We start from the raw sequence: 27,829 nt of genomic DNA on the forward strand, positions 1-27,829 counted from the left end.
ACTGGATGTCGATGGTCATATGGCAGCTCCGAGTGACGTAAGCGGCCGCCAACGCGAATAATACCTTCAGAGTCCACGAAAGGGCACAAGCGGGCTAACGGCCGATGTTTTATATGACGTAGTTTTTCCAAGTCGATGAATAATGACGGAAATGTGGTGTGTTGAGACGCGGCGATTACTGCACGAGTCGCTCCATCTAACTCCGCTTTAGTGAGCGCAGTCGAGCTTTCGACGGGACGTCGTCGACAAATATTAATAAACCGACGAACACGCGCGACAACACGTATAAGTTCGTCATATGACGAAAAACGCGTGAACCATTCGACTGTGGTGGCGGTTAAACAAACTGTCAGTGAGACAGATTTCACTTCGGGCAACTCTGCGACAGGTAAACGTGGTATGTCACTCCCCCATTCGTGTGAAGGGTCACGGAGGAACGGAGGACCTGACCAATACAACTGATGATGCGGCAACTCGGACGGCATCAACCCACGAGAAGCACAATCCGCCGGGTTCATCTCCGAAGTGACATGTCGCCATTGACAATTCGGTAACAACGTTTGCACACTATGAACGCGGTTTGACACATATTGTTTAAACGTATCATGGGGCACGGTTAGCCATGATAATACAATTGACGAATCCGTCCAAGCCCACATGTCAACGATATTGAGGTGCGTATTTAGTAATGATAGTACCCGACTCATCCAACGTGATAATAACACGGCTGCATTTAATTCGAGCCTCGGAACGGATATCGGTTTAAGCGGGGCTAACTTTGTCTTGGAACCGACCAATATGATTGACGATTCGCGGGGGGCGTCATGCACACGCAAAAATACTACCGCGGCGTACCCACGTTGCGACGCATCGCAAAACCCATATAGCGAGCACCGAGCTCCGATTTTGGTATTGAAGTAACGTGGTACGTGCACTGATGCTAAGACGGGCAGTTCCGCAACGAATTGTGCCCAATCTTGGTGAATGTCGATAGGCAAACGTTGATCCCACGAACAAGTGGACTGCCAAGTGCGCTGCATAATGTGCTTAGCAAGGAAGGTTGACGGCGCGAATAAACCTAATGGGTCGAAAAATCGTGCCGTCAGAGACAACATACCGCGCTTGGTAAATACTGGAGCCGAGTCGAAGTGAGCTTCGCAGCCAAAATAGTCGCCGCCGGTGTGCCATGACAATCCGAGGACTTTCGTCTCACCACCTTCATCACCGGCGAACGACGTAGATTTGATCACCCGGAATTCGTCCGGAACAGCCTGCAACACGGGTGCAGTGTTGCTCGCCCACTTTCGCAACTCAAAACCCGCGCCGGCGAGGACAGACGTTAATTCTGCCTGGATACTGAGCACGTCATTCACAGTGTCGGCGCCGTAACAAATATCGTCCACGTATGTCTGGTGGCGCAATGCATCACATGCGTGCGCGAAACTATGGCAATCGACATCGGCGACCTCTTGCAGGACACGTAGCGCGAGAAAAGGAGCGCAGTTCACGCCATAAGTTACCGTATTCAGCTCGTACTCGACAAGTTCCTGGTGTGGAGATGAGCGCCAAAAAATGTGCTGGTACGTACGGTATTGCGGGAGCACAGTAATCTGCCGGTACATTTTACAGATGTCAGTGGTGAACGCGTGTCGGAACAAACGAAAACGCGTGAGCACATCCACAATGTCTTGTTGTAACTTGGGCCCCGCGAATAATGACATATTTAAAGATGTGCCATCGGCAGCCGCAGCGGACGCGTCGAAAACTACCCGGAATTTTTCATCGGCACCGCACACGGCATGATGTGGAATGAAATATTGGCCGGGAGAGGACGCCACCGACATATGTCCGAGTGATGCGTATTCGGACATAAACTCGTTGTATTTAGCTCGCATTCGGACGTCGGAGCCCAGCTTCCGCTCGAGGCGCTCAAACCGTTTTGCAGCAACCGCCCGGGAACCTGGAAATAACTTGTCGTGCAACGGCACCCGGAACGGCAGTGGGACTGCGAAACGACCCGACTCGTCACGGACAAGATTCTCACGGAAGATACTTTCGCATTTCCCGGCATCGGTAAACGTCAATGGGGCAACATCAGGTTCTTCTATGTGCCAAAAACGTTCGATCAATTGTTCTACGGATGTTAGTAAAGACACGGCAGCTTCTTGAATTTCCGGTACGTTAGATGACGACACGGAACCGATCAAGATCCAACCAAAGCAAGAACTGAACGCAGCTGGCAATGACTTGTCAACCATAACTTGACGCCCATCCATGATCGACGAGAACAGGTCTGCGCCCAATAATATATCCACCGGCGCCGCGATATTAAAGTCTGGGTCAGCTAACGCCAAGTGTGAAAACTTGTCTCGTATAGATGGTTCCAACGAACGTCGAGGGAGGTCACTGGTTATAGACGGCAAAACCCATGACTCGAACGATAATGCTGGGTCAGAAGCGAAGCGCGGAACGACGTGACATTGAACTCGTCCTTGCACGGTAGGTACGGGCACTCCAGCCAAACCGGAAATAGGAGCAGTCCAATTTGACCAACGGAAGCCTAAACGCTTCGCACACGGAAGTGAAATTGCGTTAATATGAGATGCGGAGTCGATTAGAGCGCGCGCCACCTGGTAAGTCCCGGAATGATCACGTATGTGGACTAACGCTGTGCCGAGCATGACAGACGGACCACCGAATCTCGACAGTAACGAAGTAGCGACGACAGGAGGCTGGGCTATCGACGGCGGTGCTGCGTCCTTGGTGTCCGAGTGCAATAGACTATGATGACGGCGCGAGCAGATTTTACATTTTGTTGACGCCTTGCAACGGTTTGCCCAATGATCGGACCCGAGACACGTAAAACAGATGCGTTGGTTACGAGCCCATAGCGTACGGTCGTCGACCGACAACAAACAAAATTTACGACATACATCAATCGAATGCGAATTGTTACAATAAGTACACACCGATGACGTGTGTGCGACAGCAGGCTGTACCGACGCGGCGGAAACTAACGAAGTCGGCGGTGGTCGATCTATTTTACGCGGCCATTTCGGCGGAACCTTAGATTGTTCCCTTTTACGCGACGCTTGCTCGGATTGTTTACCGGCAACGCCTTGTACACGCTCGAGAACCGCAATGCGTGACCGAACAAATTCAAAAAGACCTTCGACTTTCGGGAAGTCGGTGGTCAACTGCGATTCGAACAAAGTACGACACGACGCCGAAAGGCACCTCGAAGCCAATGAAAACAAAATAAAGTCACCTAAATCTGGAACCTGTAGTGACGTGAGAACTGCAACACTTTCCCCAAATATCGCCATGAACTTATTTAGGTCCGTCAAACTGTCCACCGACGACACCGGTACTTGTAACAAGTCGTCGACCACAGAACTTGCGACTAACCGCGGCTTGTCGAAACGTGATACCAAAGCGGACCATGCTAAATCGAACGTGGCACCGGAGATTGGTATGCCACGAATAACGTCGGCAGCGACTCCATGTACGCATCCGACCAAATAATAATAACGTTCGATGTTTGATATATTCGGGCGTTGTGATACCAATGCAACAAACCGGTCACGGAAGGCCGGCCACTTATGTAGATCTCCGTCAAATTGCGGTAGTGGGATTTCGGGTAGGCGACTGACTACACGCGTCGATGACTCGTCAGCGAGGACAGGGGTATGAACAGAACCGTCGAGACTGTGAACGGATTTGCCATGGTCCACCCTGTCACCCGATGTCACCGGCGTAGATGGCTGGACATGATAATGAGACATTACGGCCTTAGCGTAGTCTACCAATTCGCTTACTTCGATGCACAAATCCGTAGTATAATCTGATAACATATCTAAGTCGCAAAACGCTTCGAACACAGCGTTATCTTCAGTTTGAAACCCAGCCCACAAATCGTCCAACTTAGCTGATGCGACGAGCAACTGAGGTGCTATAGTAGCATCGTTATTGGCCAGCTGAGCCGTTGCGTGAATAGCTTTAATCCGAGCGGCATATGAATCCCTCTTAGCTATTGCTCTAACCTTCGCGCGTTTACTGCGCGCCAAGTCTTCGTCTTGACCCATGACACAGCCGATTAGGCGCTCTACCAGATAAGACTAAGAAATGCGCGCGCGTACCTCTCGAAGCGGTCACTCGGCCTAACAGTGCTTTAAATACAATAACTACAATAATACTAGGCGGGATAATAATTTAAAATAAAATGGTAATATGAACCCAGCCCAAACGTGAACATCAACCACGCTCTGCTACCAAAATGTGCGTTATCGGCTATTATCGAGCATTTGGCCGGACAACTATAATAATAAAATGTGATGTTCACGGAATTGGGATGCGTTCATAATAATTACAACATAATGTATAGGATACAAATAATAATATATTAAGGCTTCTGACAATGACGCTTACGCGGACGTCTCCACGGGAGCAGCTCCACACAGAATAATAACAATAATAACAGCAATAAATAATAATAATAATAATATTGATACTAGTATCATACAAATAATAATACGATAAATACCGGTCGGCACATACGCCACGGTCGTTACGGTCAGTATCGGCGGCGTTGGTGGCGGCGGCTGATACGGCAATGTTGATAACCACGGACACGGCGGCACGCGAACACGGCGGGAGATCGGATTACGTAAAGCGCGACTTTACGTAATCACGATATTGAACGGCGGTATTGCGTAATAAAATACGACGCGTTGAATTCGCCGGTCGCGGGGCGGAACACGGCACGTCGGTGAATAACAAATAAATCCGTGCAAAATGCCAACACGAGTAAAAGGATACAATACGACTTGCAGTATCACTTTTGAGATGGTCGCGGAAAAAAAGGCGACAAAAATAACGGCCGAACACCACACGAGACGCACGGGCCGAACGATGGTGAGCGGAGGACTGGCTAATTATGGACGGCGACGACTTTGCCAAGGTCAATGACCGCGCGAGATGCGCTGTCTCGCGGACCGGTTGTCGCACGGCGTAACAGTAGCGGCTGGAAGGGGCAAGTTCGAACACTATTTGAATACAATATTTATTCCAGGGTGATTTACAAAGCATGCTCCCCCTTTACTTTTTTTTTCTTTAATAATAGTTGTTCAAATAATATGATTTTTGGAATATTTATTAATATACTTGAAGACCATCACAAATTCGTACAATTTTTTGTACTATTGAAGGAATCCTATTTCAGGCACTTCCTTTTAGTATAAATAAGATCTTATCTTATACAAATTATTTATTGTCTGAATTATAATTAGGTATATCAACATTGAACATTTACAAAAAAAAAGTATTCATTAAATAATTAATGGGTTGTAGAACCTATTATTATATATATTAAATTATAATTTTAATAAAATTAATAATTTAATATTAGAGTATAAAAGTTTTAAATTATTTTGAATTAATTTTGTATCACTACAGGACACTTAAGTAATACAAAAAAAAAAAAAAAAATCATGAAATTAAAAAAAAATATTATTAAAATTATTAATAATAATTTATTATTTTAAAAATATTAAAAATATGGCGTTGTTTTAATTTAAATAAATTTATTATTATAAATAACAAAAAAAGTTAGCCTATGCTTGTTGAATCAACTTGTGTATCTATAAAATATACATAATATTTATATTTTTATATTTTTTTAGAAGCAGTGAAAAAACAGGTAAAATTTAAAAATGTTCCACAAAATGAAATTGAGGAAACTATCAAATATATTTTAGCTCAAGCTCCATTTAATTTAAAATGGCAATTGAACAAGCAGTCATTTTCTCTGTCTACATAATATATAATTATATTGTAATTTTGCATTGTATATTTTTTATCATATTATTTAAAATTATATATTTATAATCAATAAAATATTGTTTGTAATATTTTATAATGGGTATTAATTAAGATCTTAAATGAAAAATATTATTCATATGCTATTATTTTATAAAAGTATAATAATAAGATATTATATTGAGTAAGTTTACATAAGTATTATTATTTTAGTGTACACACATACATTTTGAATTGTGTATTTTATATTACATTGTATAGAATGACATTTATTTTATAATAATTAAAAAATTGTTTGTAATATTTTATAATATTAATTAAAATCTTAAATGAACAATATTATACATATGCTATTATTTTATAAAATATAATAATATACTTATTGCAGTAAGTTTGTATTATTATTTTAGGATATACACTTACATTTTGAATTTTTTATCATATTATTTAAAATGATATTATTTATAAATTTATAATTAATAAAAAAAAAATTGGTTATATAATATATAATCTTTATAGTATAAAAGTTTTAAATGTTGAATGACAATACTTTATCAATATTTAATAAATAAAAATTAATCAATATTTTATTTTAAATTTAAATAAATATTTATTTGGTACAAAATAAAATAAACTCGCAACTTTGGTTAAATATAAATAAATATATTATAAATAATTATACAACATTTGATTTATCGCATAATAAATGTTGAAATGTAATGCTTATAAAATATTTTATTTTCAATTAATACTCAACATTTACTTTTGGTTCAACTAATGTACCTGCAACTTTGGGGAAATATAAAAGAATGAAAAATCAATTTATTTTAAAGATTTAATTAAAATTCAATATTGGATTTTAAATATAAAATAAACATTTATTTGATAATAACTTGCTGTGTGGGTTAATGTTCAAATTTATATATTATAATGCTTTCCCTGTTATTATTAAAATATTTCCCCATGATTAGCCTCTAAAAAATTAATACAGTGTTCCCTCTTTTATATAAAATAACCGTATAATCCCATTTATTACTTAAATGGTCCTCTTTTATTATTTTCTAAAATTATTATGCTCAATGATGACTGAGATGCTGTGCTAGGAAGCTGGTTAGCAAGGTAGCTTCGCCCCGACTAGAGTCCCACTATTATTGTATTATAAAATAAATTAAAGTAATCTTTGTGATTTTGGTTAAAAATCATTATATAATCTTACACATTATTATTATTTATCAAGGCTGGGCAAGTTAATGATTTTTTTTAACTTAGTTAAGTTAAGTTAATATGCATCAATAAGAAAAAAGTTAAAAGTTAAAAGTTAATAAAATTGTTGGTTAACTCAGTTAAGTTAAAAGTTTATACATATATTTTTTTAACTTTTTAATAAGTTAAAAGTTAAAAAAAAGTTATTTTTTTATATGTTAGCGTTAGGTTAGGTTTATTTATAATTTAATTGTTTATAAAATAACGTATCTTAGATTTTATTAAAAATAACTTGTTATTTATTAAGTTAATATAAGTAAACATCAATTAAGTTAAAAATTAAGTTAATGAAAATTAAATTTAAAAAAAAAGTTAAAATTAACTTAACTTTAACTTTTTAACTCGTTTATGCCCAGGCTTGTTATTTATTAAATTAAATTTCCCTGTTATTCACTACAGTGTTTCTGCACTTGATGAGTTAATATTTTCAACTTTAATTATTCTAATTTTATGAGTTATATGTGGTGATATACCCCATGTGACAGAACAATCAATCTAAATATAATTATTTAATTTTTTTTCTAAATGGTTCTTGGTGATTGAAATAATTTGCTATATGATACTATTATAGTACTTGGATCGGTTCGTTTATTCTACTATTAAGAAACGTTTTACAATTATAATATACTTAGTAAATGTTTTTACTTTCTCCTGTTATCCACATTAAATATTTATTTTTTCATTCCGTCTTGTTATTCTATTGAAGTAATTCTTACATATTATTTTCATTTAGGTCTTGTCTATACTGTTGTATTATATGTATGAATATTTTATAAGAGATGTTAGTACGTAAGAAATAAGTTAAGAAAAACTATAGATAATAAGTAAAACAGCAAAATTCAATAAGTTAAGCAATACTTAATTATTCACACAAATAGGTTAAAATAACAATTGTGCAATTCAGTGTCAGTAAACTTTATATTACAGTTAGCATAGTAAGCAAGATATAATAATAAGAAATGTAAATAAATTTGTTTAATAATTTATTAATCGGGTTAAAATAACAATTACCCAATAATCATAGTGTCTATAAACTGTAAATTTAACGTAGTAATAGAAAAATGTAAAACAATCGATAGTAATTCGATTGTAAGTGTAATATATAAGAGAGATGGCTAAGACAGCAAAAGGGGTCAGTGGTGGTGATCGTGTGACTCGATCACCACCGGACGTCGTAATTAAATAAAGTTCTTTTGCGTTATTTTGTGTTTAACTTTATTTTGGTATACGTCCGAGTAATCGGCGTATACGACAATACTTAGATTCTTTACTAATTAATATTATAATTATTTATTTGTTTTATCTCTTCTGAAAAGTTAATATTTTATTACAATTTTGTAAAGGGTCACATTCCCTCTCAATCTAACTCATAACTGTGTTAACCGAGGTTCAGTAAAAGCCCCCTTATTGGAACACCCTTGTGTTTTTATGTTTTTCATTTTTTCTCGTTACCCTCACTGTCTAATTCAGAATTCGGGTAAACGCATCACTTTTTTTTTTTTGTGAGAAATCACGGCGCGGAAGAGGGGGTACTACACCCCAAGTTGAGTCGTCCTTCCCCTCAACCTCCGTATCATTTATTAATCAACAAAAAATTTAACAAACTTATAAATAGTCATTGGTGCATTTTGCACGTACAAAAAAGAGAAGGCTCTACCCCCTAATATTCCGCCTTCGGCGTACATAACATATAACTTAACTAAGTGTCTAGTATCTTCTTTGACTGCTCCTCTTCTTCTCTGGTCGAGAGGAGTTTTTGACGAACTTACTGATTAACTTCAACTTGTCGAGGCCACTCAACATCAGTTCTACGACTGTTTCCGGTTTCAGCTCCTGGCCCAGTGTTCCCTACACCGTCAATAACAATCAAATATTGCATGCTCAACGTCGTCCGTTGCTGATTGGTAGTCAATGCAACTGGGGCTCTCTAACTTTTCAATGCGATTCAAAATAATGTCTGAAACATTCATGGCCCGTTAGCATCTGGGTGAGATGGAAGTCGACTGCTCCATGATTACGATTTGTCCAACTCTTAACGTCCCCGATCAATCTCCAGGTCCATTTTCCCTTGACTTCCTCGTCCCATTCTTTCTGCAATTTATTAAGGACTTCTACATGTAATTCCTTCTCAATATCCGCCTTGTTAGGTTCCTTCCTGATTTCGTATCTCTTCGTCCTTTCCCACGCAAGGAGATGAGCAGGTTTAACTCCAGCCACTACCATAATTGCCGATGTTGACACTGTTCTGTATACCATAGCTGTCCTTAGCGCGATAATCCTTTGAGACCTTAGAATTGTTTGAATGTTTCTCTTGAACTCCAAAGACGCAGACCAAATTGGTGCCTCGTATAACAACTTGCTCAGTACCACTGTAGCCAGTAGACGTCTCTTTTAATGGCCTAAGCCTCCAACATTCGGCATTATTCTAGCTAGTGTCTATGCTGTGCTCTACGCCCTTGAGGCTGCCGTCACGAGGCGTGCACGGAACCCGAGGATTCTATGAAGTTCTACTCCTAAATATCTTATTTGATCTTTTATCTGGATTCCCATACAGCGTATTCTTAAGTCAGGCCGCTCGTAACCTCTCTTATTTGTAAGAATGACGGCTTCTGTTTTCTCTACTGAGAGTGATAGATCTGCCATATCCATCCAATCTGCGACCGCTGTGAGCGCATTGTTTGTAACCTCTTGTAGAATTTTAGTCGTGTGCCCTGTAGTAATCATGGCCACATCATCGGCGAACGCGACTAGCGTAGAAGATGATATACCCTGTTGATTGCCTCCTGTTTGTACCCGGAGCAGATCGTCGTACATCAAATTCCATAGAAGCGACCAGAGCACCGATCCCTGCGGTACGCCGCACGTTATGTCCTTTTTACCCCCATTCTCGTACTGGAGCTCTTTCTCGCTTAAATAGCTCCTTATAATCCCTACGAGGTATGCTGGTGTTTCTTTAGTATGTAAGGACTCTTCTATCCTATGCCATTTTGCCGTGTTAAACGCATTAGCGACATCCAAGGCAACCACTGCACAGAGTTTCCTATTATACAGTGATCCTGTTGACGCTTTTTCTACAATTCTCATCACTTCTTGCACTGCGTCAATGGAAGAACGCACTTTTCTAAAGCCAAACTGTCTGTTGTTTAGTTCATGAGATGTTTCTAAGTGCTTTTCTAAAGGTGCCTTGATAATTCTTACGAAAAATTTTCCAATCGTATTCAACAGACAAATAGGTCTGTACGACTTAGGATTGTCCAACGGCTTGTCTCCTTTGCGAAGCAGTACCAATTTTGCTGTTTTCCAATCCTACGGAAACGTGCCGTCTCTCAAGCATGCGTTAAACAGTTCTCTGAACATTTCTGGTTTAACAACTGAAATTTGTTTTATCACCAAGTCGGGTACGCCGTCCGGTCCAGAGGCCTTCCCTGTCGGTATTTTACGGCCGGCCTCTATTATTTCTTGGCTCGTTATTTTCGAGAACCCGATTTCTGTTGATATTTTTGGCCACGTAATTTTTGATACCTGAGGAAACAGAGTATCAACAATCGATATCAGCCTACCAGGAAGGTAGACCCCAGGGATCTGTTTCCACTTGTGCGCAGAGATTATTCCAACCAGTTTCCTTGTTTTTCCTTATAGTTCTCCTCAATTTATTTTTGGCCTCCTTGTAATTTCTGTAGTCTAATTCCTGTGTGCTAGTCTGACTGCACGCGCTTCTCTTATATTTTCTCCGTGCCTTTAGACAGTCCTTCCTAAGATCGGAGATTTCTTGAGACCACCAAAAAGTAGGTTTTTTCCTCCTTTGTACTCTCCTCGTGGCATGCAGCTGTTGCATGCCTCTTCTAGGTATCTTCCTACTTCATTTGCTCTTGTAGGTGATGTGAGCCCTGTTATTTTGAAATCAGACACAGCTAAGAAGTTCCTTAATTTAGTTTTCTTGTACTTTCTCAATGCCCCATCTAGCGACATTGTCCTGTTGGCTTTGCTCATTGGTTGATATCGAAATTTCGAAGGATATATATCTGTGGAGAGATCCAGTGAACTGATCCAAGACCTTCCATTCACGTACTCGTTGTACGTTACTCATCGATGCGAATGTGATGTCTATGTGTGACCTTGAAATGCCACCATTGTAGACTATCGAAAAAGTCGACTTGTCCCCGCGATTGCATGGAATAAGCCCAAGACTGGCTGCCCAATTCGCCAGAGCTCGTCCCTTGGCGTCTTCCCGATGGTCACCTCACCCCGGTGACTTAGCGTTAAAGTCACCGGTGACTATGACCATTCCATTTGCTGTTCTGATGCTGGCGTCAAGTCTGTCGAGAAAGTCGATGAATTGAGTGAATTCGGTATTGGGTGACCAATAGCAGGCGTATATCGTAACTCCACCGATCCGTACCCAGCGAAAACCTATTTCGTTGTTTGGGCCGATTTTGTCTATTGGTATACTGCTGTTTAATACAGCGATTATGGCTTTTGCTTCAGCGTCATTAAACCATCCTTCCTCTTCGCTACTGGAGTGTTTCGGTTCACTTATGACCAAAACGTTTATCCCAAGTTGGTTGGCGGTGGCTTGCATGGGATCATGAGTCTCCCTTCTGCCATCTACATTGATTTGAAGAACTTTAATCATTGCGAGGCAGTGAATTTCCATCACCGGGCCAAAGCCGACTCGGTTTGCCAGCCTCACTAACTGATGTCTCCGCCTTAAGTTTTTCTTTGAACGCGTTCCTGTCTTCCTGCGAGGAGGTGCAAGCTGCAGCCATATGCCCTATTAATCTCCAATGTCTTGAGCTATGCGAAACGTGGACTGCGTCCCTCCCTTCAGTTGCACTAGTAGATCACCGTTTTTCGTTTTCAAAAGAGAGTTTATTTCCTCTGCCACTTCTTTCACCAAGACCCTTGACTTGACCTTCTTTAGTACTCCAGCATACGAGTCCTGTCCAACGCTCACTAGGATGGCTGGATTTCTCACGTCTCTTCTTTCCCGAAGATGAATTGTCCTTTTTCTATTTTCTGGCTACTTTAGTCCATTCTGTTGTTGAAACTTCGTAGATGTGGTCTGCATTACCACCAAACTCTGAATCACGTTCGTTGTTGTGTACCTCTACGGAGTAAGTACAATCCCTCTGTTGTTTTTTGAGGCGTTGATGGTGCTTCTTCTGCTCCACATTTTCTTTTCTGACAATGGCTTTTCCTTGCGTAGTCGGTTCTAACTTCTTGTTACGTACCACGTCGCTCCATGAGGTCTCTTTGGCTACTGACAGTCCCCTATTCAGTTGAATCAGTTCGTCGACTGCCACCCGTTGCTCTCTAATTTCGTCCCGAATTTGCCTTATTTCGTAGACCGTGCGGTCCGAAGAATCTTTCGTTTGGGTGGATGCGCCTGTGACCGTCCCACCGAACGCGCTGATTATTTTTTCCTCCACTTCCTTTATTTGTGCTGTTACGCCCTGTAACAAATCATGCTGTTTGGCTTGGTGGAATTGCACTTCGCGCAGCTTCTTTATTACTGCATCCGGAGATCGAACCATCCCGATGACTTTGCCTGTCTTAATCATTTCCGGAAAACTGATCCCAAGGGCTTTGGCACTCTCCTTAATTGAGACCTTAGTGTTTGAAGCCAATGAGATCTCTACCTCTAACCTCTCTAGGCTCTACATACTATCCTCGAGGGCTGCTTGGTACGCTCTCTCCGCCTTTTCCCTGGGCCTGAGTGCCGGGGCGCACTGCGAAGTACCCGAAGGGGAAGACGGTGGACATAGCCGTGTATCCAGTGTTGCCGCTGCAGTAGTCGAAGCGACTTTCCTGTCGCCGATGTGGGCCTGCTTTTCAACCACACCAACAGTCTTGGTACCAACCCCTTGGCTGGCGCTAGATGCCTGTTTCAACACATATACGTTTTTGCGCTGGTAGCTGATGATGACTTTTGAGGCGCGCGCTAGCCCTCAACCACCGGCTCTGAGGCTTCCGATTCCCCTGTAGCAGTAACATCAAAGTCATTTATTGTGCTCATCATTATAGGTATGTTATGGCTTGGCCTCCATTGACGACGTCAGCTTCGCGTCGTCTGTCCTTGTGTCATTCCGTTGTTTCGATCTGGAGTGGACAACGGGGTGCGATCGCTCCCCCGATGGTGAGCTTGTCCGCGACCGCTTATTCGTTCAACCCAGAGGTATGGCTTATTTCGCGGCTATCCTGTATATCTATAGGATGTTCCCCTATCCGCAACCTGGGTAGGCGTCCGGTGGCATGCTCATGCCCCCCGAAGGCGGGACCCGACCATCACTTAGGTACGACCTAAGTGATGACTTAGGTATGATAATATTAGGCACTTCGATCATATGATCTAAGATTCGAAATTCTTAACAGAATAAAATCAAATTTTTTAAATTTATTTGAAATTAACTAACGATTTTGACAATATAACTTTTTATTTTGTATTTTATACAATTATACTCAATAATTCAATAATACCTGCTCTGCACATGGCTGCAAAAATCGTGCTCAATCGGGCTCTGGTTTACATTTTCTCAGGTAAGTATTTGTATTTTTTATTTATTTGTAATTTTATCTACTTTTAGTTCTAATATTGTTTTTTAGTTTAATGTTGCTTTTAGCTGTCATTATTGTATGTATTATTATTGTCTATAGATTTCCAATGAAAGATCAACAAAAATTAGAACTATGGGTTAAGGCAATTGGTTGTACAGGTTTTATACATAATAAAAGTAGTCAGTTGTGTCATGAACATTTCATATCTTCGGATTTTTATGAAAATCCTGGTGGAAGCTACAAATTGACTTTGAATAATGATGCTGTTTAATCAATGTTCCAACTGTCAATTCGTTCTACATTGATTCCTACAAAACTATTTTGTAATGGACCAACACTAAAAAAAAAAAACAGACAATCCTGCTACAGCATTGTTTACTATATGTAATGAAGCATGTGAGTTATTTACTACTCATTATTAGAGTTAAGATGTTGATGACTTATGCATTTTTTTTTCTTTGATTCTATGCAATGCTATCTTAGCTAAAAATATGATTCATGTATTCTGATGCAGAATATTCTACTTTTATTTTGAATTTTTTTTTATTTTTTAACGTAATTTTAAATATTTTTGAGTCATTTTTGTACAATTTGGGAGCAGCATTTTTTTCAAATTTTAGATTTAAAAAAAAATTTATATAACATTAAAAAAAAATTATTTTAATATAATTATTGTGGAGTTTTTAGTATTATACGTTGATGAAACAAGTGCTCTTTCAGACATACTATAATCATTCACTCTTTAATTTTTTTTATTTATATTTCACTTTTAATAATTTTAAATAATGCATGATATATGATATATTAAATAATATAGTATCAAATAAAAAAATGAAAAATGTGTATTTTATTTTTAAAAAAAAAAATAATACCAAATATCATAAGACTATTATCCTATGGCGGCTAACTTCAATGTTCGATGCCTTGTTAGCTATCTAGTATTTTATGTATGTGAAAAATATAAAGGTTTCAAATATATTCTATGTGCCATAGACTGTTTTACGAAATCAGCATGGGCGATAGCATTTCATCAAATACTGCTAAAGAAGTTTAAAATTCAATGTCAAAAATGTTACTCAAACATACACCAAAACTACTACAGCTTGATAACGGCAAAGAATTTTATAATACAACATTCGATGCATTGATATACAAGTATAACATACATAAATATTCAACGTATAGCACCCGCGTGTATTGTAGAACGTTTCAACCGTACATTAAAAGAAAAATGTTTAGAGAGTTTACTGCATGAGGTTCTTAAAATTGGATTTCTATTTTACCTTCGTTGATTAACGAGTATAATAATACAAAACATTGAACAATAGAAATGACTCCAACGCAAGCTGATTTAGATCCAACATTGGTCGAAAATAAAACACGCAAAATTATTAATAGAAAAAAATAATTTAAAAATTAGTGATTTCGTTGGTATAAGTACAATAAAAGTATATTTACAAAAGGTTATTTGCCAAGTTGGTTTACAAAAATATTCAAAATTATCAAAATCAATCAAACCATGACTGTTACATATAAATTACAAGATTACACAGGAAAACTGATTGCTGGCTGTTTTTACTTAGAAGAAATATGTAAAAACAATTTACCCAAACGAATATTTAATTGAAAAAATTATTCGTAGGAAGAGGAAAAAGATATTTGTAAAGTGGCTCGAGGTTTGATAATACATATAATAATTGGATATACATAAGTAACATTAGAAAATAACTTTAGTTGAGTTTTTACCATGAACGTGTTTGATAATTCTCAGGCTAATGAAATAAAATAAATTATTTCAAATCTTGAATTGTCGATTAAATCATACTCGAATAAATTAATACAATTGAACATTTTGTTGATGAAAATCATAAATTTATTCAATTACAAGAAGAACAAACAGAAAAGTTGGAATTAACGTGTATAGACATGATAAAGTATACGATAAAAGCTAAAGTTACATTACAATACATTCAAGAAACTGTAAACGAATTGAAAAAAATATCCCCTGAAAGGCTACTCAATACTATTGAAACTTATTTTAAAGACAAGCCATAATATCGTCAGGCATCATTGACATTCAATGGATTCTTGGAGTGAACAACAAATATATGATTAAAGAGTTGTCTATTGTAGACACAGAAACATGGTCTACTCAACACTAGATAATAAAACTAGAAAAAATAATCTGGTACATCATCATTTAACTATCGACTATGGTGATATCGAATATGAGAAACTCGACAGAATATTTAATTCGTAAAAATTTAATTGTATTTACGTCAAAGGAGAACAGAAGAAAGCACTTCTTTTTGAGTTATTCCACAAATGGTTCTAATCAATATTGAAGACTTGGGCTGTCCACGACTCAATCAAATATGTAATGATGAAACCTACCTTGTTGTATTTTTCATATAGAGTATAATCCTTAAACATTGTACATTTTATTAAGTGTTTGCTATGCAACGTGCTCTGATACTTATATTAAATATAATATATAAATTATTACATACAGTAGACAATAATAACCATAACACTATGAGCATAATATATTATATAGTAAATATAATATATACTACATCCTTATAATTATGGTAAGGGTGGGCAGCCAAGCAAAGTAATGATCGAGTCTAGACAGCAATAATCGAGTCTAGAATACCATCAAGTCGGGACCTAAAAAGAGAAGTTGTAATTGGAAAGTATCAAGTATCATCACACGTGTGCTTTTCACCCGCTAGAAAATAATGACTATATGGTTGTTATCTGGCGACATGTGTGGATGCGTAATTGTCACCCGGTAGAATATTATAGACACACAATCAACGCACACTGTCGCGCGGATAACGCAGAGGCGTGGGAAGAAGCGGATGTAGGTGACGCTGACCATCAGGGACCTGAAGGTACCGCGGGAGTCCCTGGATAATATATAAGGGGGCCCAGATTAGGCACATTTCAGACGTGATCCACCAGAGTTAGAGCTAGCACCTTCACGTCACTCAGTTCAATATTAATGTCTCCTGGATTTAGAATATTTTTCACAAGTTTAATTTATTTAATTAATTGGACTTAGAATATTTTTCAATAAAAAACACTTAGAAAATATTTCAAGAGTCTTCATTTTTTTTACAAACAAACCATTCGATACTACATCATTCTACTGCTTGTACGTGACACGTTACAGCTATAAGAAAATGGTTTGAAAATAATTCATAAAAATTGTAATCACGTTTTTTTATTTCAAATAAATAACATATTTTATTTCAAAAATTAGTTTTATTTCTATCTAATCCTACCATATTTACAAAAGTATATACAGAAGTATTTATATATAAAAAAACTAACTATCTAATTCTGCTTCGAGTTCTTCCCTATAAAATTAAAATATAATTTATATATTATATACTCACTCTTTAGAATAGTGTCCGTGAGTTAGGGTATGTACTATGTTCTCAAGTATAACCCTTTTATTATAAAAACTGTTATGAGTTAATTAATTTGATTTAATGGTCTTTAATTTGTGATAGAATGAACAGATAGAGACGTTTGACATCGTCACTTCTAGACTAGTATCACCAAGCAAACACCGTTTATAATCTTGAAAGGTCATGTGGTTCTTAACAACATGTCCACAGATTCCTTTTGCCATGATTTTCTCCTTGTCTTCTAAAATGTAAGCGTAGGACTTTGCACGGAAATCACAAAACTTTCTTAATACGTCCATCAGTTTCATCAGAAAATAGTCCAGGAATCTTACCTTTCTCTTAGCAATGTAACACGGCTGATCGCGGGGTAGACTTATAGTGATAATTTTATTAAGCAAGTTGGAATTATTCAACATATCATTGTAAAAATTATCGGTTTGAATATAATATACTAGTGAATCCAAAATAATAAAAATAATTAATTACAGTACTAATAATAATAATTTACCAATATCTGTATACATGAGTTCAATTTTATCATCATAATGTTTCTGCATTACGTTACAGTAATAGTGGTACATTAAATACTTCGAAATTTCCAACAATGTGAAACCTGATAAAAAAATTAAATGTTTATATTTACCTATATAAATAGGTTTACAAAAATCAATGATTTTGTTTTCTAATGCAACTGCATTTAGAGTTTCATTGTATGTAGTACAGTGTTTGAATATTGTATGATTTATCAGTTTTTGTAAACGACGATCACTAGACACCAGTTCCATTTTTATTCTTTTCTACATTGACTCCATGGTTTTGCCAAAAACCGCATTATTTAAATGTTTGAAAATGTCTTTCTCAAAGTTATTTGCTTTTTTTTCTCATATCTGTATTTAGTGTTATATATGGAGCCAGCCATGGTGATTGATTAAACTGAACTAAGTAGTATACATTTGTATGTTCTGCGCACTTTTGACTGCGGTGATTTTAAAATTTTTAGGTGGATTTTCCCCCTCAAACTTTTTTTTCTCCGCTGTACCAGTAAAAAAACACTGATTTTCAAAAACCATAATGTATGTTCTGCGCACTTTTGACTGCGGAGATTGTAAAATTTTAAGGGGGATTTTTCCCCTCAAACTTTTTTTTTCTCCGCTGTACCAGTAAAAAACACTGATTCCCAAAAACCATAATGTATGTTCTGCGCACTTTTGACTGCGGAGATTTTTAAAATTTAAGGTATAGTTTCCGCCTTTAACCAATTATTTTTTCCCCTGTTACACATAAAGTTTAAACAGTGTATACACACTTCAACACTATTTATTTCCCTTGTAAGTTAAACATTCAGGTTACACTGTAATTTCATTTTTTTTAATAAATTATAGATAAAAGTCGTTTTATTGAATTCATTTCAGTTCAGACAGTTCAGTTAATATTCAACCATCGTTCAATCAGGTTCTGTTAGTTTTAATCAAGTTTAATTCATTTAAGTTTTTTTTATTTTTTTTTTTTTTATAAAAAATGAATTTTCAACAAATTAACAACAGTTTTTGTTCACTTGTTTCGTTAGTACTAAGCAATGCATATCCTACATATCCAGAATTCACTACATTTATATCAAGATTGAAAACATTCAATTTATTTCCGTTGACTTCATCTCAAGATAAATACTCATTAGCTGAAAGCGGTTTTATATATTCAGGGAAAAAAGATATTGTTGAATGTTTTTGCTGAGGTATTATATTGCATCGTTGGGAAAAAGAAGATAATCCATGGATTGAACATTCAAGATGGAATCCGAAATGTGTTTTTGTATTATTATCAAAAGGAAATCAGTTTGTTGAAAATGTAGTAAAAAAATATGGTAAGATTATCGATATTTGTGATTGTGATTGTGGATCAGGTCATATGATACTGTTGTTTAGTTCATTTAACTTTCTATATTTCAATAAAAAAAAATCTGAATTTAATAAACTTAAATGTGTTAATAACTTATTTAATACCTCGTGAACGTATAGCCTAGTGGGATAACGCGTCTAATTTAAATTTAATATGTTAATGATTTTTAAAAAATGTTTCAGGTTCTATCGAATTAGGTAGGTAAGTATAATAACTCTTTACTGTTTATCCAACTAGACACTATACGTTCACATTTTTTTTTCTTTTTTTTCTTTTTTAACCTTACATTTGTTTAGTATATAACATGTATGGATAAACAAAACTTGTTAGTTTGAGCTAAGCTGTCTAGTGATCATATTCATATTTCTAGAAAAAAAATACTGTTTACTGTTTTTTTTATTTTATCAATATGAATCCATCAATCGTTGTATCAAAATCTGTGTTCGATATTCGTCCTTTTAGTAAGAAAAGTGTCACCGTTGGACTTCTAGTTAATAAGCAAATTTCAATTATTATATTATTAGAATGTAAATTAACTAAAAAAGTTGTAACGTTAGATCTTGATCAGTGGTGTAAGTTAATGTGCGAAAACAATTTTAATACAATTATCGAAAATTTGCATACTCGTTGTAAACGTGTTAAGATAGCTGATAATTTTTTCTACTCTGTTAATGTAAACCAATCAACTATAGTTTTATATTTTAATGATAATTATATAACATTATCTCATATTGATCTTCATCGTTTGAAACAATTACAACATTGTATTGACTTGTATATTGTTGAAAAACAGAAAAAATTGGAATCATACCAAAAAACGTTTGATACCGCTTATACGTTAATTAAGTCTGACGTAAATGGGTTACCATCATCTTGTCAACGAAACGAATTTACAAATCAATATATTCAAAATTATGATTTCAGCTACAGCAATATACAAAGTGAAGATTGTTCATTTATGTACGAGTTATTACAATTTCATTTTAATTCATTGTCAAACATGATATTACAAGATTTAGTGATGTAATATAAAAAAAGTTTTTTAATTTATTTTAATTTATCGTTCTTGTTAAAAAAAAAAAAAAAAAAAAAAATGTGAAATTAATACCACTTGTATACTAACTTTCAATATTTTTATTTTTATTTTATTTTTATTTTTATTTTAACCTATAAATTAATTATTATTATTTTTTTTTTATCTAAATAATAAAAAATAAATATAAATATAAAAAAAATTTTTTTTATTAAATAAAATTAATCCAACACCATATCCTATTACATACATTTTATAAGTTTATTTTTTTTGGTTTGTGTCTGAGAAGCTTCTTGGCGGGATGTCGCATCATTTTGTCGAAAACAGATTGAATGAGCGTCACCATTTCTTTGGCTGTAGTTAAATCATCCGGATGCTGTCCTGTTAAAGATATTTTGAGTGAGCATTCAGCATGCTTCCATCTAAAAAAGTTATGTTAGGTTAAATTAATTTTATTATAAATATTTCACTTTAGTTAAATATATATATATAATATATATATATATATATATATATATAAATATTATTATTATTATTATTATTATTATTACCTATCTTGCAGAGCAACTTTATCAATTTTAGCACATTTATAATGTGCTATAGTCCAGTAATCTACAGCCGTATTGTCTACAGGTGTCTTAACCGTTAATGAACAATCATCCTTTTTTATATTCAAGGTGTTCTCTGCATCGGTTGGTATAGTTGGATCTGTTATTAAATCTAATATTTTGTCTGTATAACAAATAGCAGTGCTCTATAAAATAATAATTAAATTATATTTTTCTTTTTTTACTTTTTCGTAATATGTCATAAATTTATATAACTCACCTTTTTCGTCTTTTTCGATACCGGTTTCTTCTCCGTTTTACAGCTAACCTTTTCGATGTACCTTTTTTTTGAGATGTTGTTGCAATATTATCCTATAATTAAAATAGACGATAAGCTGATGATGGTTTACAAAATCAATTTTTCATAAAATATTTAATGTCTTTTAATTAAAATAATTATATATTATATTATGATAAAAAAATAAAAAATAAATGTTTTTTTTTACTTATTTCGGAAAATACAACCGACTCCTCGTCATCGCTTTTAAATGAGTAGCAGGACATTTTTTCAAAATTAAATTAATTTTATTAAAAAAAAAGTCTAGATTGTAAAATCTGTTGAAGTATACTGAATATACTGTATCGATGAGTCTCTTATATAATATATATGTAACCACTTCTACTCCTCCTCTTAAGTCTAAAATAATCAGTTCAGCTAAAACACTAACTAGAATAAAATTTGAAAGGTACGTCTTTTCAATTCGAAAAAATAGAATGTAATAACAAGTGCGATTTGTATCTAAAAGAATGTAATTGACTTCTACATTTCAATGTCAAATTTGAAAGGTTATATACAATTTAGCAAGGTACGTAAATTTAGCAAGGTAAGATTAAAATTAAATAATTGGTTATAGTAAACATGAAATAGAAACGTACGTATATTTTGGAGACTACGCCGCCCAAATAGTTTAATATAAAAGCGGTTGTGATAGTATTAAGAATTAGACATACAGCTAGTTCAGTAGAAACACTATGTAGAAATCCGACATATTACATTACTTCATTCCTGTTGCCCTGAGCTGATATTAGTTGGTTAGATTTAGAATAATGAATATTAATATATTAAATAATTGGATTACGAACATAGTTTTAATAATCGTTTATATATATATATATATATTTTAAAGATTAAAAAAATATGTATTTAAATAATTGGTTATAGTAAAATATGAAATAGAAACGTATAGTCGAATTTCCTGTTTACCATGACACGTACGTATATTTTTGGGGGACTACTCCCAAATAGTTTAATATAAAATGGGTTGTGGTAGTATTAAGAATTAGACAAAGTTAAGCTTCACTCACGCATAGACCGATGACATTGTTCTATACTTAACAATACATCGAGCTTACTTTTATTATATTCAGTGAATAAATAACTTTAAATTCAAACTTCTTACACATACGACAAAGTGGACTTCGTCGTTAAATCGTGCTGAACCATCTTCACCAAGACCGGTTCACTACAACTAGAAGCCAGTATATTTTTTTTCAAGCATCTCCACGCTAACAGAAATGTAAGTACTATTACTTTACTACTATTAACTAGCTTTAAATTAAATATTTACTATTATAATTTTCCACTATAAAAAATGATTCCATTTAATAATGGTATTTTACATAATTTACACCACAAATAGGTTCATTTAAATACATATGTAATTTGTATCAAAAATATAACATGTATTTGCGTTACATAAATAAATAAATTTTAGTTTTTTTTTTTTTTTACACCACGTTAAAAAAAACGAAATGAAATATGTAATTTGTACCAGCCCTAAAATTGAGTATAGTACGAAACATTTTGAATAGTTCAAAAAGATTAGTGTGTAGTACAACATTTAAAAGTATGTCATTTATTATAATAATAATATGTATAATTTTATATCTTCACATTTTTTTTTTCCAAACCACATATACGTTATATACGTTATATACACATATACATGTTACGTCTTATACACTTAATTATAGTTATTATTATTTTTTGTTATAATCAGCTTAGTTATAGTAAATGTACGGTATATACACGGAATATATTCTGTGGTATATATATATATATAAACAAAAAATAGTTACCTACTAGCTTTTTCTTACAGAGTTTAGTTGATATAAATAGTTATAAATTATGTTTTATTTTTTTTAAAAAAATAGTATAATATACTTAACAAGAATTTACTTATTTAATATATATATATATATATATATATATATATATATAGAGAGAGAGTTTGTTTTACTTATTTATAATTAAAGTATGATTGATTTTATATATTTTATGAATTATTGCTAAACAAAAATTTACTTATATATATATATATATATATATATATATATACATTTTATTATAATTATAATTTTAATAATGTGAACAATGTTACAAATTATAATTTTAGTAAGTACAGATTAGATAATGCCCCTTTTTTAAATTTTATTTGGTGGGAATTATAAACTTGAAAATTGGTACAAATTATTTTTTTTAGATGTGGTGTAAATGAGATATAGTTTTTACATTACCTTTTTTATATTTAAAATAAAAAAATAAACGAATAAATATTTACCTATAATTTCAGAATTATAAAATGGAATCTCCTCAAATAGTATACCTCCGATCTTTGATTGAAAAATTACATTTGAAAGTTTTAGAAAACCAAAAAAGTGTTGATCAAGATGAAGAAAGAAAAAAAATTGACATAAGAGCTTTAAATAAAAAAAGTGGGCAAGTGAGTACCGCTCTGCTGTACATTAGGTGCCGTATGGATCATTATTATATATTATAGGAGTGTTAAATTTGAATCCAATGATAGTTATCATTGTATAAGAAAAACGATTCTGAACGAAGATGATTTGTCAGCCTAGGATATAATTTCTAGTGGTTGGTAAAAAAGGTGGTTTAAAAAAACCAGCTTATATTAAAAAATATTTTGAAAATTAAATCACGTAAAGAAAACGCGAATCTTAATAACTGGTAAAATTTTCAAGTATCTACGACTTATACTTTTTGAATAATAACAAATATTTAAAATCATTTGAGGATAAATCGTTATCGTTACGCTATTTCGTTAAAATTTAAAATTCAAACGCACTTAAAATTTTTCCTATAATGATGCTTCGAGTTTTCTCTATAGATACTTGAAGGTAAACTTATGGAAAACTTAGTGTTGTATTTTTAATCCTTAGTTATAAACACAAAAAATTTTATGATTTTTCAACTTCAAATATTTCGCAAATATTCATAATTTTGACGAATTTTCGTCAAAATTTGAACTTCAAATGCTAATAAAAAAAAATTGTGCCTATGTATTCTTATAATTTTTTAATCACTATAAGAATAACATATGAGGAACTTTGTATTAAATTTTCAAGTATTTTGATAGGGCCAAAAAATTTTTATCGACACTTCAAAAATATTTTTTCAGAAAAATTGAAAATTTCAGTTGTCTATAAATAGCTCAAAAAAAGTCAAAATATTTTGAAATTTAAATCACGTAAAGAAAACGCGAATCTTAATAACTGGTAAAATTTTCAAGTATCTACGACTTATACTTTTTGAATAATAACAAATATCAAAAATCGTTTGAGGCTAAACTGTTATTTAACGCGGTTTTTGTAAAAATTTAAATTTAAAACACTCATAAAAATTTTTTGTCTGAATCCGGTAGAGTTTTTTTTACAGATATTTGAAGAAAAATGTATGGAGAACCTTGTACCAAATTTTCAAAACTTAGTTATAAAAGAAAAAATTTTATGATTTTTCAACTTCAAAATTACTTGCAAATTTTCGCGTTTTCGACAGATTTCGTAAAAATTTGAACTAAAAACGCTTATAAAAAAAATTGTGACTAACGATTTTTAATTTTTTTTAGCTACATTAAAAACAACTCATAAGGAACCTTGTATTAAATTTTCAAAACTTTTTGGTCATCCAAAAATTTTTTATCGACACTTTAAAAAAAAATTCTCAAAAAAATAGAAAATTTCAGTGGTCTATAAATAACTCAAAAAAAGTCAAAAATTTTTGAAAATTTGCCGTTTTTCCGTCATTTTTTTGAAAACTGTTGGAAAATGTTAACTTTTTACCTCTATAATGCACCAAGGATATTCACTTTTACATCGGAAACCACCCCCATTGTTTGAAATTGGAGCATTATTTCGACTAGTTATGCTGTACACAGACACAAAAAAAAAAAAAAAAAAAAAAAAAAAAACACACATCATTGTAAAATCAATACATTCATCACTTCGTTCAGAATCTAAAATTAATAATTTATATAAAAAAAAAATAATAGATCTAGTTGAAATAGATAGGTTAAGAAATGAAAAAAGAAACGTTTTAGATGACTATAATTTTTCTTATTATATTGGTGAAAAATGTAATAGACGTATACGTTATCGTTCCTCAATTTTGAATAATCAACTAGAAGATTTAATAAATAAATTTGTTTAAATAAATCTATTTTTTTTTTAACCTAATTTATATTATTTCTTTAATCTATTTTCCATTTTTTCTTTTTTTTTATACACCTACTTATATAGAAGTATTACTTTGTTCATAATAGCTTTTCCAAAACATAAAAAAAAAAAATGTTTTTTTTTAGGAAATGGATTTACTTAACCATATCTTAATTGAAATTCATCGATTGGATGAAGAAATCGATGATAATGATGAGAAGGAAGTACAAAGTAAACATGAACAAAGAAAAACTATAATTTTAATCAAAAGAAAAATTAAAATATTAAGATATGAAAAATACTTAGCTAAAACACTTTTACAAGATATAAAAAAAATAAAAATCTTAAAAGAGAATATAATAAATTTGAGAAATGAAATATTACTTGTTAATAAATATTATGATTTGTATGGTTATGTTAGATTTCGAAAACAGACGTTAGCTTATCATCTGTATAGCGATTATTGTACATTATTGGATGATCTAAATTTATTAACAGAATCTTTTTGTTTGAATCTAAAATGATTTTTTTTTTAAAAAAAACTAAGTACTCATTGTTTATTTAAGAATTTTATTATTATTATTTTTTTTTTAAAAATGTAAAACAAAAAAAAATCATACATTTATATATATATATAAATTTAATGTGTTTTTTATTATTTCAGTCTCATTATGAACAGAAATATAATAACAAAAAAACAGCGTATGAACACGATTGGAAGTGGACTTATTGAAATAGAAAGATTTAGAAAAGGTTCAAAAACTTTCATAATTAAGAACTGTGAAAATTATATAGATTACAAATTATTTTTTAACTATATTTTACATGAGTTAATTTTAAAGTTAAGACAATTGTGTATTAAAACGTCGATCAAATTTAATTTACACGTTGACGCTACTTACACACGTCCTATAACACATGATAAACAAGATGTGGCTTTTAAAACTTCGAATGTTTTAGCATGTAATTCATCCGATTTCGCTAGTTTGTTAAACACAAAGTTTGATAAAATATTAGCTGAAGAATCTGAATTTATTGCTAAAGGTTCAGGATGGACACTTGTTTCAATAGATGGGTTACAGTTGAGAATCAATTTAGTAAATCCATTAAAAGGAGGTGCAGATTTACCTAAATTTATACGAGAAAAAAGGCTATTATAAACGTTAAAAATAAAGATAAATACTGTTTTAAATATTCTATACTAACCAAATATGATAAGCGTTCTAATAAATCACGATTTAACCAAATATATTTTGATTTTCTTGAAAAAAAGAGTGGGTTAGATTTTAAATGTATTGATTTCCCAACACCAATAAATCAAATTAAAAAATTTGAACGTTTAAATAATGTTTCAGTTCAGTGGCGCCGAAGTCCATGTTAAGGTCGGGCCACGGCCCGACCTCTTTTTTGAAAAATGTGGCCGATAGTTCAAAATGTGGCTGTTGGGTCAAAATGTGGCTGGTAGGCCACATCATATTCACATCATAATTGTATTATGAGTAAATGTATATTACTATACTAGGGTAGGTACCTCTATAAAATTGTATAGTATTATAATTCAAACATTTAACATAGTATATATTAATGTGTATTATGTAGCGTACTAGCATAGTTGTTTCCTGTAATAGGAAATAGGAATACCGATGTTTAACGATGTGTTAATACTTTGTAACATATATTGATATTGCCAATGAATATCACGGCTATAGTTTCAAGTTTGTAAACATTATAATATTATAGATAATAGTATAATACTTTTTTTAATCGTGATTAGTATTTAATGTCAATCTATCCAGCTCCCCGCAAACCGTCATACATTACCCACTCATCATATCATTTTCGGTTAATTTTATCGATGTCCATGCTATTTATAGAAAAAACTCTATGTCATGTTACGTGGGGCTATTATCAGTGATGTTATTGTTATTGTTATTATTTTATTTGACTATTATAATATGGTGCAACGACTGCAACGTACACATGACCACATCGACTTTATAAATTATATTAATTGTAGTTTCGTTTTTATAATACTATTTTCGTCAATCGTCATTCGTCACATAAGTCACAAGCCGCTAGTTGTGTACAATACTAGTTACTACAGTGTGCACTGGAATACTAGATTATTTAATTTCTAGTATTACATTTTTTAAGGAGTAAAAAGAACTACAGGTAAGTATGAATTAAGTTGCATGATTAATCAATATTCATTAATAATATTTACTTACTTATAAGTTATAACAAACCTTTCAAAATATTTTTCTGGTACTTATTTTCCGAGTCATTGATGTTATTATCACCAGCAAAAAATTAATTTTCAGTTATTTGAACAATGTACTATGTACACAATACAAATATATATAAATTCTAAACAATTTTAACAAATTATGTTTAACCTTAAATTAATGGTACTAAAATTACTTAGGTAGCCAAAATGAAATATACTTTCAGTAGTAACAAATTATGAACTATTTTATGAATAAAATTAGCTTTTATTTATTTATTATTTTTGACATAATTTTATTTCAACTAAAATATATATATTATATATTATATTTAAATATTTCTGTATGCCCTTTTGATATTATTTAATAATTAAATAATTTATATTTATATTGTGTTCTCACATAATTAAATAAAACAATTTTAATTCACAATTATAATATTTTGAATGAGCTTTTAAAATTTAAATTTCAGATATTTTGTTCAATATTCTAATTGTTTTATTTAAAACCTTCTAATGTATATCTGCAGGCTAAATTATGAATAATGACAACAAAAAAAGA

General features: G+C 33.0%; 2 protein-coding genes, 1 long non-coding RNA gene and 1 pseudogene across 3 annotated transcripts; 1 reads left to right on the plus strand and 3 right to left on the minus strand.

The window, feature by feature from the left end:
* LOC114122785 (uncharacterized) overlaps nucleotides 1-4,085 on the minus strand; it is a 6,970-nt pseudogene extending 2,885 nt beyond the window's left edge.
* A 4,930-nt stretch (nucleotides 4,086-9,015) lies between these two features.
* On the minus strand, nucleotides 9,016-9,336 carry LOC126549880 (uncharacterized). The gene has a single exon (XM_050200280.1). It carries the CDS (start codon nucleotides 9,334-9,336, stop codon nucleotides 9,016-9,018), a length of 321 nt encoding a protein of 106 aa, XP_050056237.1.
* Nucleotides 9,337-18,792: 9,456 nt separating this feature from the next.
* On the plus strand, nucleotides 18,793-19,943 carry LOC126550206 (uncharacterized). Its single transcript, XR_007604247.1, has 3 exons — nucleotides 18,793-18,915; nucleotides 19,133-19,151; nucleotides 19,875-19,943. It is a non-coding gene; the product is annotated as an uncharacterized LOC126550206 (long non-coding RNA).
* A 254-nt stretch (nucleotides 19,944-20,197) lies between these two features.
* LOC126549881 (uncharacterized) lies at nucleotides 20,198-21,595 on the minus strand. Its single transcript, XM_050200281.1, has 4 exons — nucleotides 21,591-21,595; nucleotides 20,812-20,872; nucleotides 20,535-20,737; nucleotides 20,198-20,405 (listed from the first exon to the last, which is right to left on the minus strand). The coding sequence occupies exons 1-4, from the start codon at nucleotides 21,593-21,595 to the stop codon at nucleotides 20,237-20,239; spliced, it is 438 nt and encodes a 145-aa protein (XP_050056238.1). The 3' UTR covers nucleotides 20,198-20,236.
* Between the last annotated feature and the right edge of the window lie 6,234 nt (nucleotides 21,596-27,829).

The sequence above is a fragment of the Aphis gossypii genome, chromosome 2 (assembly GCF_020184175.1).
Source record: "Aphis gossypii isolate Hap1 chromosome 2, ASM2018417v2, whole genome shotgun sequence".
Lineage (NCBI taxonomy): Eukaryota > Metazoa > Arthropoda > Insecta > Hemiptera > Aphididae > Aphis > Aphis gossypii.

Coding starts and splice junctions, on each gene's coding strand:
- LOC126549880 (XM_050200280.1), bottom strand. CDS start 9,336: ATGGTATACAGAACAGTGTCAACATCGGCAATTATGGTAGTGGCTGGA.
- LOC126549881 (XM_050200281.1), bottom strand. Junction 20,738..20,811: donor TATCGAAAAAGACGAAAAAG/GTGAGTTATATA, acceptor ATTATTTTATAG/AGCACTGCTATTTGTTATAC. Junction 20,406..20,534: donor AAAGTTGCTCTGCAAGATAG/GTAATAATAATA, acceptor TAACTTTTTTAG/ATGGAAGCATGCTGAATGCT.